The sequence below is a fragment of the Musca autumnalis genome, unplaced genomic scaffold (assembly GCF_047663935.1).
Source record: "Musca autumnalis isolate F117 unplaced genomic scaffold, ASM4766393v1 scaffold_4, whole genome shotgun sequence".
Taxonomy (NCBI): domain Eukaryota; kingdom Metazoa; phylum Arthropoda; class Insecta; order Diptera; family Muscidae; genus Musca; species Musca autumnalis.
Window position 1 is genome coordinate 116,923,474 of NW_027411977.1, and position 13,673 is coordinate 116,937,146.

A 13,673-nucleotide genomic window follows, 5' to 3' on the forward strand; every position below is an offset into this window, starting at 1 on the left:
TAGATTTAGCCATGTCCATCCGTCTGTCTGTCTGGCTGGCTGGAGCGCACGATAACTCTCGAACGGATCAACCGATTCGGTCCAAAATTTGGCTTTCGCAATATTTTGTCCAAACTTAGTTTAAGTTCGAAAATGGGTTATATCGGCCCCGCATACGACGCTATAAATTTCATCAGGGGCAAGTCCATACTTCCTGAGCAATTAGCCTCAAAGGTACAAAAAACCCATGTGACACCGTGAGTAGTGGTTAGAGCGCATGATAACTCTCGAACGGATCTGCCGATTCGGTCCAAAATGTGACCTTCGTAATATTTTGTGCAAACTTAGTTTAAGTTCGAAGATAAGCCATATCGGTCCACTCCTTCAGGTACTTCCCCCACATAAGCGTAAAAAAGTTCGGAAAAATTGTGCACACGATAACTCTTGATGGGAGTGACCGATTTGGTCCATATTTTACACATCCTAATATATCTACCAGACATAGATAAGGTTCCTCCCACAAAAAATGTTGGATAAATTCACTTAAAGACCTGCTCTCGAATCACTCTGATTTTTATTGAAGCAACTTGTATTCGCTGCCTCAATTACAACAGTAAAAGTTTTTTTTTCAGGGGCAAGTCCATACTTCTTGAGAAAACAGCCCGAAAGTTGTTAAAAAGTCCTATGGCACTGCGTTAGTCCAAACTTAGGATATTAATATAATATTAGATGAAAGTCGAAGGTGGTGCTTATATGCTCACTCCTTCGGATACCACCCCCGCAAAAGTTCGAAAATATTCGCTAGAATGATTAACTTTGGATCTCTAAATGTTGTCGAAACTTAGTTCATGTTCACATTTGGGCCCTATCTTTCCAATCCTTGTGGTACCACCCACACAAATGTTCAACATTTTTGTATGTGATAAAAAGCCCTATCTATCGTTAGCCCCACAAGTTTTTGAGCCTTAATCCTATCTGTACATTTGTCGGTTCATACGCCCAAAATTTTGAAAACCCCCCCTAAATACATAATTTTTTTTTTTGGAAAAACTATTTCATTCCACACAAGCTGAGGGTATATCTCTGTCGGCAAAGCCGACTGATATTTTTTTACTTGTTTTGTTTTTCATTTCTGTAAAAATATTCCAAATAATCGACCATGAAATATACTTATAATTGTTTTACATAAATAACAGTTTGGCGTAATAAAATGTATGACTGTATGTGGACATGTACTCTTGTGTTTGTTGTTGTTTTATAAATTTAGTCATTAACATGAAATATATATTTTTCTAGAATATTAATATACGAAAGTTATCCCATAACGATCGTAAAGTATCCTCAAGAAATTCAAAGATAAACAACATGAAATGAACAAAACAAAACGTAACTGTTTTCCTGGTAGATGTAAACGATTTAAAGAGAATGAAAAAAAAAACATTTCTAATGTCCTTTTTCTTTTACGTGTTTGTGATTGTTTTGCTCCTGAATGACAAATGGTTATGGCAAAAACACAAAAAACACCTTGACAAACTGTAAAAATACTAAAAAACAACTCACGCACACACACTCACACTTACAATTTACAACTAACACAACAACACAGCCATAGAAACGTATACAAGTTCGGGACTAGCAACAGCTAAGAATGAAAAACCCAAGCAAAGACAAAGCCGTTCGAGACAACGTTACCAGGAACGGCCACACACACCATTGCATCATCAACAGCTGGAACAAATCAAAACGCAGTACTTGAGCCATCAGCACGACATAACGATAGACCGTGATACGGTCCTAAAGATAAATCGCCTGGCAACACGAAGAAATTTACATAAACGTGAACACAGCTGGCCACCAACAAGTCACAATGATAAACTTGATGCAATTGAATGTGATGGTGACGACGACGATGATGAAGATGATGAACAAATACACACTGGGAATGGTGGCATGGACAAACGGCGAAAACGAGGACAACAACTGCGTCAACATGTTCGCAGCACTTCCACTGACAATGCGTTACAATTTGACGAAAGCGTTTGTAAACGTCATGGCATTGATGTGATTCGAGAAAAATTCAATAGCCCCACCAGGATAATTGAACCCACAGCCATAGAGGTGAGGTTAAGGCGACAACGAGCTCAGGAAGAACCACAAATAGCAGAGCACCAATCAAGCACAACCAAGTGCATGGCAGCACCACAGACAAAGGCAACTGAAAAACAAGATGTCATTAAGGAAGAAAAGCAACAGCCACGACAGCCACAACCGAACACAAATTTGCAAAATAAATCAAATGAAGAGATTATTACACGAATTGAGAGTTGCGGGAAATATGATAGCAATAATGGTATACAATCATCATTGCTACCAGTAGATGGGAAGAAAAAGCCCCAACAACAGCAACAACAAGAGAAAGAAAATCCCTTACCACAAGCAGATACGGTAGAAAATGACGATGATGAAACATACAGAGCAACTAGCTTACCTGCAACTAAGGGTTTTTCTCATCCCGAAACAAGAGCAGCAGACGAGGACATAGGTTTGGTTGAACCTAAGCGTCAGTTCTATGAACAACTTACCTCCTGCAAAAGGTGGTTTAGCTATGAAAACCTTAATACTGCTCCCCAAAGTGTAAAGCCAAAGAAACGGGAACAACAAACCCATGCTCGTTATCATTACCATCACCCCAAACGTCAGTCATACTCCTTAGAAAGGGGTCGAGATGTTAAGCATGGCCGGCGTCAATTGCCACCACAAAAACCACGATCTTCCAATGAAAACTCCCCCAAATTACAAAGACGTTCCATAAAAATGGCCACTGAAATTAAGATTTGCTATGATGCTGATGCCGAGGAACACGAAATAAAAGTAAAATCCCTAAATCATCCTAAATCTTCACGGGCCATGGCTGATGATTTGGAAAATATGCCATTACCCACACCGCCATCACCACCATCACAAAAAACTGACACCAAATCTAGTCCCCATCATCACCAAATACCCATTACCATGGAACATGAGATGCTGGCGGATGACGAAGATTTAATGTCAACAAAGGCCTTAAAGGATAACCAAAAGTACGACGATGCTTGTATTTATTTACGTTCAATTGATTTACAAGACAATACAGTGGCTTATATACCGGCTGCCATAACAATTGTACCCTCACCCAGTGAGGAACAAATTCAACAATGGCTGGAGCAGGGTGGTGGCCAACTTAAGGCCAACATAAAGGAACCCAAAGAGGAGGAGAAAAGACTACCAGCCCAAAAAGGCCACAGTAATTTGCAACAAAATGAAAATTTAATGGACAGATTTAAATTGGAATCTATGAAAACGGTATCACCAATGCCAACACCAACTACACCCACCCAAGAAACACAACAACAAGAGCAGCAAAGAAAGCAACAGCCACAGGCTGAACATAATAAAACGCAACAAGAGGCAAATGGCAAACAAGCTGCAGGTCACATTCATGTAGAACCCGAAACATATATAACACGCTTGCCAAGTACACCCAATGGCATACAGCTTTCACGTCAAACAAGTGTCAACACTAAACGTAAATCGCAGTCAAGTAATGTCGGCGGCACCAGCAACAGTACCACAGACAGCCAACACACACCAACAGCTGTCACAGAACCACAACATCAAAGCCTTCAGGGGGTGCTTACACACACATGCACCACCCCCACCGCCACCACGCCACTTACAACCACAGCCAAGAAAGACAACATGAACGCGTCTTATGATGATGGTGGTAAAACGGAAAAAGGTATTTATTATACCGATGGAGAATACCTTTATGGACCCTATGATCGAAGCAATGGTGTGCCACTTTCGACCATAACCATTCAACCCATTGAAAATTGCCAACAACAACAACGGCAAACTAAAATTCCCATGCCACTGTTGGACAAAAAAACGACAACTCACAATTCCGATGAAATTAAAAAAGACATTGAAGCGGAAACAATTGAAAAAAATCAACATCGGAATGAGATTGCAGACCTAACGGCTAAATATGAGCATATACAGAAATCCATAACCGAACACCTTAGGCAAATCGATGCATATATTGAAAATGCAAAAACAGCATTGAAGCGTTCAATGCAGGAAGGCAAAAGCAATGGTGGAATGGAACAACACCAACAACAACAGCATCAATCTGAGTCATCACACGTTCAGGAAGAAAGTCATAATGCACCTGAGACCCCTTTACAGGAGATTCTAAAGAAAATTTCACACATCATGGAGGAGGTGAAACCCTCAATGGCAAAGGGCATCCAATCAATTCAAGCCAAGCAGCCACAGAGGCAAACCACAGAATCATCATTATCAACATCGCCAACATCGTCATCATCACTGCCTTTAGCTGAAGAGTTTAATTTCCATGCATATGCCGCACCACAGCAGCACGGCTTGGAGAATATCGCCATTGTAGATAAGGTTTTAAGTGATCTAAATAAGTTGACTGCCCATTTGAAGAAGGATGAACCAACGCTTTTGGTTAACCATAAAAGTCTGCAACCTTTAATAGATAATCTCAAGCAGATGCCTACTTTAGATGTAAAATTCGAGACAAGACCCAAGGCCCAAAATGTTTCATATGTGCACATCGTCGATGAGGAAGACCAAATTAATGAAGAATACCACATAATGAAAACGAGCTCGTCTAATGCATGCGGTGAGCCTAAGCAAACTGTTGCAGTAGTTCATCCAAATGAGCAGCAGCAGCAACAACAACAAGAACAGTTAAAAGCGAAAACATCAAGAGAAGCAGCTTCGAGTCAGACATACAAACCAGCAAATACTCCAACCAGTAATCGGACAAATGATGAAGTTAAGCAGCCTTTAAAGAAACTGCCGGAACACCAGCATTTAATTTGTGAAAATGCAAAACTAATAACATCGAAGAAAATCAAATTTCCCAAAACCCAAACAGCTGCTAACACAGCACAGTTACCTCTTACCAAGGATTCGGGGAAAAATTTAGTCTCCGATTTCATAACAACACGTCATCAGCAGGAGCAGCTATTGGACCAGGTAATTGACACACTTGGTAAGTGTACACAAGAGCAACAACAACAACAACCATATGATGAAACCAAAAAAGATGCTACAGGGCAAAAAACTAAAGAAGACAAACATCAGGTCAATGAGGATGGTGATGGTGATGATGATGGGCGTAGTCAGCATAAAACAGGTGATGAGATGGTCAATGTTGAAGCCAAAAAATCAAATTTATATCAACCTGCATCATCAGAATTACCAGCAAACATTGCAAAGAATAATTGCATCCATACCTTAGACCAAGTGGCACGGAAGTTGGATGCTGATGAAACTGCACAAAATATTACTGTTGGCGACAGAGCCAGCGACGACACTCCATTAGGCTGTGAAAAACAAAGCAAGGAACCTCCTCCTCATCTTAAATTGGCTATTAAAAATTCAACGGGCATTATGACTGATAAGCAATTTCCTAAATATGACAAACAACTAACGAACTCTGACCACCAACAACAAGAACGACAACGTTCCAACGTTCAGCAGGATGGCCAGAGGCAAACAAACAAGCCCTCAATGATTGACAAAAATGCCAAGCAGAAAGACGAATATTGCCGCCAGCCAGTGTCAAAAACAACAACAAACGGTGACACTTACAAGTCATCGTATGAGCTGCCAAGTCCTTATGTAACGGAACGTCAAATCTCTTGGGAGGATATGACGACGATGCAATCAAACAACACTTCCACTCACAAACCTCTTGGGCATTATGGCAAAAATGTCAATGTAACTGTTGCTAAAGGAAAGGAACCAATAACCGTAATGGAAGAGACAACGACGTTGGCAAGTGGTCACGTTGAAATGCAATCAACGATGCCATCAAAACCACGCATGAAAGCTAGGCAAAAATCTCCTTCGCAGTGGGCAGGGCAGCAGGAGCAGTTGAAAACAGTAGCATCAACAACAGCAACACCACCACCCCCACCACCTTGTCCATGTGTACCACATGATACAATTAGAAAGTATCCTGCTCCACTTATTGAGCCTCATTTGCCTAGGCGTTCGGCTTCGCCATTTGGCCTAAATGCAGTGGACATTACAGTGGGTAACAAAGAAAGAACATCTTCGCCACCTTCAAGAAAGGACGAAGGTGATCGGAAGCAGAAAGAACAATTGAATGAAACATCAAATGCCAAACCAAAAACGGAATCACAAAAATCGTCAAAACGCCACACCACAGTGGGCAGCGGATTACAACATAAAACTGAAAGTGATGTAGGTCCTTTGCGTAAATATCCTGCACCATTGGCAGAACCATATCCGCCCCGAAGATCAATTTCTCCATATGACCCAATCTACTCAAAGCAACGTTCCCAATCTAAATCACCAGCAAGAGTAGCTGTGGAAATGCCGCAGTCTGGCAAAAATAAAACACCAGTTTCACCACATTCAACAAAGGACGAAGTTATTCGAAAGCATAAAGAAACATCAAATGCCAAACCAAAGACGGAAACACAAAAAATCTCAAAACCCCATACATTAAAGGGTAGCGGATTACAAAACAATAATGATGTGGGCCCCTTGCGCAAATATCCTGCCCCATTGGCAGAACCATATCCACCACGAAGATCCATTTCTCCCTATGACCCAATGTACTCGAAACAACGTTCCAAATCTGTATCGCCAGCAAGAGTTGCCGACTCACTGCGTAAATATCCTGTTCCCTTGGTTGAGCCATATCCTCCACCAAGATCCATTTCGCCATTTGACCCCATCTACTTAAAACAACGATCCAAATCAACATCACCTGCAAGAGTGGCAGATTCACACACATTTGTCGACAAATATCCTGCACCCTTGGTAGAACCATATCCCCCGCCAAGATCAATTTCACCATATGATCCTATTTATTCCAAGCAACGCTCAAAATCGGTGTCGCCAGCAAGAATTGAGAATAACTTGCGTAAATATCCAGCTCCCTTGGCAGAACCATATCCACCGCCAAAATCATTCCCCCTATACGATTCCAGTTACTGCCAGCAACGGTCCAAATCTAGGTCTCCCGCAAAAGTTGTCACATTTTCCAGTTCCCCACAGCAAAGACCCAAATCGCCATATGATATTTGCCGGACCAGGCAACGTTCCAAGTCGAAATCTCCTGCGAAACTAGTTATGAAAATGAAAGAAAATTTTGAAGCTTCTAATAGTAAATATTCCACATCATATTCAGAGGAAACGTCTGGCTCAAGGAAATGTTCCGAATTCACATCACAAAGTGGTAGCAGCGTCGCGGATATGGAAAACAAATTACAAAAGTATTCGAAACAGTGTGTTTCAACAACAATGACCACAACAACACCACCACCACCTCCTCCTCCGCCGCCACCACCACCAGCACCTCCAGTATTTTCTCAGGACCACGGTGCCCGAAATATATCATCACCCATACGCAAATATCCAAAATCCCTTATTGAACCACATGTACCCAGTCGTTCGGCATCACCATTCGGTTTAAATGTTGTGGATGACAATTTTGGCGATTTCCATGGGTCAAGCCAAAGGGCCCACACACCTCTATGCCTAAATGCTGTTCTACCACCACCAGCGCCATTTGACGATTTGTCAACAACATCCGCAGCCTCAATTGAACATCATGCATCGAAACAGACTACCTCTTCTTCCCTTGGGTTAAACGTTATGGATACCAATTGGTCAGAAACAAAGGTATCGATTGGTCACACACAATCACCTCACACATCCGATGAGCGTCACAATAGTACAACAAAATCAACATGCAATATTCCACAACAACAACAACAACATCGACAACACTCTGATCAAATCGTATCATACGTGCCACAGGTGGAAGGACAAAATGTTGGTCTGCTGGTGCATACTGTCGCCGCCGCTGCTCCTCCACTGGCATCTGCCACAACTATAATGGTCACGGATTCTAAAGTACAACGTTATTGTGCCGAAAAAGAGTTGTCAAATATTCCAATCAACATGGCACGTGGCAAAAATGTTAGAACTCCATTTTCAAATTCAGACCACAAATTTGAAACTGATGACAAAGGCGGCGAGTCGAAAGTATTCCAAGCTATTAATAGATTCGACGAAACAGGTAACAGAAATGAATGCACATTCACCCAGCCAGCGACACTCACGCACGACACCATTGTTGTCCACTTCAAAGCATTGTCATTGTCATGGACAAACAAGGTGACAACATTAACAAGAGCAACGCATGACAGTATTGAGAGGTATTGAGTACCGCTATGATACCTTGTACGTGATGAAAACACACACAAACACTGCTGCTGTAACACAAAATTTTGCAGTGCAAATTCAGACAATCAGTGTACTCGTACATACATATGTAGGTATGTAGGTCATGATGTATTTCAATACCCATCAACCCTGGTGATATATCAGTTTTGAACAGATGACATACATATATGAATTGCGTAAAATGTATACAGTTTGCAGAAATCATACAACACAATGTCAATGTAACTTGCAGTTCATTTCGATGGATAAGTTTTTTGGTCACTGGGAACACTCAATGCCAATTTATACCAACGTCAAAATACTTGGTAATGTTATGTGGACTTACGTCCACAATTTTGGGCGGAGAAGTTTTTCGACCACTTCAAACATTAAATGTAATTATATCTAATTCCGTCTGAAAATTTAGCTACAAACCTCAACATACCTGAAATCGGCCGGTATCGTTATATGGGGTCTATTCCAAAACGAGGACTTATGTACCTTATTTTTGGTGCAAACGTTGTTTGGCCACTTCGAAGCGTTCATGTCAAATTATATCTAACGTAGGTACGTACACAACATAGACCTATGTCTACTATTTTTGGTGGAGAAGTTCTCTGACCACTTCCAACATTAACAGCCAAGTTATAGCTTATTTGGTGTGAAAATTAAGCTATAAACCTCAATATACTTTAAATCGGGCGGTACCGTTATATGAGGTCAAATAACGTAAATTTTGGCGGGGAAGCTATCTGCCCATTTCGAACCCTAAAAGCCAAATTAAAGCAAACTCGGTCTGAAAATGTACCAAAAAACGACAAAATACCTGAAATTGGGGGGGTACCGTTACATGGGTTCGACTTCAAAAAGTGAACCAATGTCCACATTTTTTAATGGAAAACACATCGAAATATTCATCGGAGACCCTATAAAGTATATATATTCATGATCAGGGTAAAATTCTAAGTCAATATAACCATGTCCGTCTGTCCGTCCATCTGTTGAAATCAAGATACAGCTCGCAATTTTTAAGATAGAGCTTTGTAGTTGGTACAGAAGTTTCTATTACTCCTAGGATGTTTGGTATTGCAAATGGCATCTATCGGTCCACGTTTTGATATTGTCCCCTTAGAACGGTACCACCCGATTTTCGGTATTTTAAAGGTTTTAGCCTCATTATCATTATCACAACCGAAATGGCTGAAATTTGGTACTTTGTCTTTGCTGGGGACATAAAACTTGTTTCCAGAAATTTGTGGGTATAGGTCCACGCCTTCATATAGCCCCCATATAATGGTACCTCCCGATTTTCGGTATCTTGAAGGCTTTGGCCACAATATTCCACCGATATGGCTAAAATTTGATATTTAGTCCTCGTTGTGGGTATAAAACTTTCCCCCAGACATTTGTTGGTACAGGTCCACGCCTTAATATAGCCCCCATAGAACGGTACCTCCCGATTTTCGGTATTTTGAAAGTTGTGTTTACAATAACCCATCAATATGGCTGAAAATGTGTATTTTGTGTTCGTTAGGGGTATACAACTTTCCCCCAGAAACTTGTTGGTACAGGTCCACGCCTTCATGTAGCCCCATAGAACGGTACCACACGATTTTCTGTATTTTGAAGGTTGTGGCCACAATAACCCACCGAAATGGCTGAAATTTAGTATTTTGTCTTCATAGTGGGTATATAACCTTCCCTCTAAATTTGTCGGTATAGGTCTACGCTTTCCTATAGTCCCCATAGAACGGAACCTCCCGATTTTCGGTATTTTGAAGGTTTCAGCCTCAATACCACACGGAAATGGCTGAAATTTGGTACTTAGTCTGGGTATAAAGCTTTCCCACAAGAATTTTATCGGTATAGGATCACGCCTTCATATAGCCTTCATAGAACGGTACCTCTTGATTTTCGGTATTTTGAAGGTTGTGTCCACAATAATCCACCGAAATGGTTGAATTTTGGTATTTGGTCTTCATGTGGGGTACTACACGTTCTATATGAAATTCGTCGGTATAGGTACACGTCTTTTTATAGCCCCCATAGAACGTACCTCCCGATTTTCGGTGTTTTGAAGGTCGTGGCCTCAATATTAATCAGAAGTGGCTGAAGTTTAGTATTAAGTCTTCGTTGGGGGTATAAAGGAAAGGAAGTAACCTCAATGTCCCAACGAAATAGATGTAATTTGGTATTTGGTCTTCACTTGGGAGAAAACGTTCCATAAGAAATTTGTCAATATGGGTCCACGCCTTAGTATAGACCCCATCGAAAGGTACCTCCCTATTTCTAGTATTTTGAAGGTTGTGGCCTCAATATTCCACCGAAATTCTTCATATATGGTACTAAATGTTCCATATAAAATTTTTCGGAAAAGGTCCACGCCTTCATATAGCCTTCATAGAACGGTACCTCCTTATTTCCAGTATTTTGAAGGCCTTAATATTCCACCGAAATGGTTGAAATTTGGTACTTGGTCTTCACTTGAGATATTAAGCGTTCCATATGAATTTCGTCGGTATAGGTCTACGTTATAAAAAGTTCGAACTTAACTACATTTTTTGACCACCTATAGCCAAACTATAGCTAATTCGGCCAAAAATGTAGCTAAAACGTCAACATACCTGAAATCGGGAGGTTCCGTTTTATGGGGGCTATAACAACAAGAGGATCTATGTCCATAATTTTTTATGAAGCAGTTTTTTTACCACTTCGAAACTTATATGCCAAATTATAGCTAATTCGGTCTGAAAAAGTAACTAAAAGCATCAGCGTTCCTGAAATCGGGTGCCACCGTTATATAGGGTTTATTCCGAAACATGGATCTATGTCCCTAATGTTTGGTGGAGAAGGTTTTTGTACATTTCGAACCATAAATGCCATGTTATAGAAAATTAGGACCGAAAATGTAACTAGAAGCGTGAACCTATAACAAAACGTGAACCTACACCGACAATTATTTGCTATAGCACCCGTCCGATGGGTGCTATATCAAAACGTGGACCTGCTCCTCCCACCATTCTCTGAGATAATATTTAGTACCCCTACGAAGAATATACTCCAAATTCCAATTATTTCGGGGCCATGACCCCGATGGTGGAAATAAGTGAGCTTGTCGACAAAAAGATCGACTTCGAGCTCAAAACTGTGGCTGATGAGGTATCTGAAGGAATGGATAGCATCGTTAATTTAAAAGTGGATCTTGTGGCAGGACCTCAAGGAGAACATTCCGTAAAAACTGCACTTAAACAAAAATGTTAAACTTTTGTGGGGAAGATTCTCTAAGGAGTGGACCGATTTGCAAAATTTTCGAACTTAAACTAAGTTTGGACAAAATATTACGAAATCCAAAGTTTGGACCACATCCATTGTTCCGTTTAAGAGATATCGCGAATACTATTTTAGCAAATATTTTTGGCATTTTGTGGTGACGATACCGAAAGGAGTGGACCGATAAGCACCATCTTCGAACTTTACCTAAGATTCGCAGGAATATTTCAAAGTTTGAACCAACGCAGTAATCGGCTCGAAAGTTGTCGTGCTCACCAGCCGCTACACATGGTGACCGTAGGTGTTTTTCTCATTATCTCACAAATCAAGAACTTGCCCCTGAAAAAACTTTTACCGTCTTAATTGGGGCAGCGAATACAAGTTGCTACAAAAAAATCAAATCGATTCGAGAGCAGGTCTAAAATAGCACTATTCGGAAATTTCTTGTTGGAACCTGATTTAGGTTTCGTAACAATATTATGATGTGCAAAGTAAATAACAAATCGGTAACTCCCTTGGAGAGTCATTGTGTGCAAACATTTGCCGAAAAGTTTGGAACTTTTGTGGAGGGAGGTACCCGAAGGAGTGGACCGATAAGGCTTACCTTCGAATTTAAATTAAGTTTGGACAAAATGTTACGAAGGCCAAAAACCAAATCGGTTGATCCGCTCCAACCACCACACATGGTGCCATAGGTCTTTTTTAGAGCTTTCGGGCTATTTTCTCAGCAAGTGTTGAATTGCCCTTGAAAAATCTTGTACCGTCGTAATGGTGGCAGCGAATACTAGTTCTTACTACAAAAATCAAAGGTATTTAGGAGCAGCTATTAAACTGCAATCTTCCGAAATTTTGTGTAGGGAGTACCCGAAGGTACTTTAAGCAAGATTCGCAGAAATATTATGATATGCAATCTGCTGATTCGTACGAGTGTTATCGGCTGCTAAAGGCAATACACATGGTACAGTAGGGCCTTTAACAGATTTCGGCTCATTTTTTAGGAATTATGGTCTTGCCACTAAAAAGCATGTACCCTCGTAAGGGGGAAGCGAATACAATTTGTTACAATCAAATTGTTTCGATATCAACTATTAAATTGGACTTTTTATCGAATGGATATGGGCCATCTTCGAACTTAATTTTTTACCAAATTTGTGCCAAATTTTTAACCAAATTCGCTGAATTCGGATTTCGGCCAAACATACTTGGGATCTAAAACCATTAACTAGTTGTTGCAGGTCTTAAACTGCCAGACAGACATCGCTAAATAGACTCCAAATAATCTGAACCGGATTTCGTCCAAAAACACTTGGGGTCTAAAACCATTATTTCGATGAGCACATTTTGTCCGTATAAAAGTATATATTAGGACTGCCCAAAAAAAAACGAAACGCCTACCCCTACGTTTTTTCCATTTGATCTAAAAACCTTATATATGAAATTTTATGGCGATCGGTTAACGTTAATCCGTGCCACCAGAGCGATCTTTGTTTCCATTGTAATATGTGTAGGACCAAAGTTGAATTTTCACTTGCCAAGGAAATGTTTTCAAACTGAGAAAACGAACACTTTTCATGCATTAAGTAGTAAAAAATTACAAATAGTTGTGACAAAAATGTCGGTTTTTTTGCAAAAAATAGTTGATCGACTTATTTTAGACCAAACTAAATGGATAAATAAAAAATTAACCCACTTAGTTCAATAATAATAACCAAAAGATGCATTGCATTACATGGTTGTGGGCCTAGGTGGCCCCGTTTACTGTTAATAAGACCTGGTACTTTTTTAGTCTATCTGGCAACCCTCCTGATCGAGTTCTGCTGTAGGTAATATTCATTGTAATTGATGGCAGTCCATTTTGGTAAACCAAAATACTCATAAAACGTCTTAGTTTTTACATATTTTCGGCTTGAGACATAAATTACATTGCCTACATGCAATATGATCTGGTACCCCCTTGGTCCATATAGTAACCCTCCTAGTGGGGATATTCCATGCCTAATATTGTTGATACTTTCTAGAAACTAATCTTTGTTAAGAATAAAATTCATAAAATGTCATGATTTTTTAACATTTACCGAAAACATGGGGTATTTTGGAACCTTAATTACATTTTGAAAACATTTTCTTGGCACCTTGCATTACGT

The 13,673-nt window shown here is 40.2% G+C and overlaps 1 protein-coding gene across 15 annotated transcripts in view; it reads left to right on the plus strand.

Moving 5' to 3' along the window:
- Positions 1-13,673, plus strand: part of LOC141403343 (uncharacterized) — a 564,369-nt gene that overhangs the window by 299,460 nt on the left and 251,236 nt on the right. For all 15 annotated transcript variants that reach the window (XM_073985610.1, XM_073985614.1, XM_073985615.1 and 12 more), the window contains one exon: positions 1,586-8,113. In XM_073985610.1, coding sequence (XP_073841711.1) covers positions 1,586-8,113 — 6,528 coding nt within the window. The remainder of the gene's footprint in view (positions 1-1,585; positions 8,114-13,673) is intronic.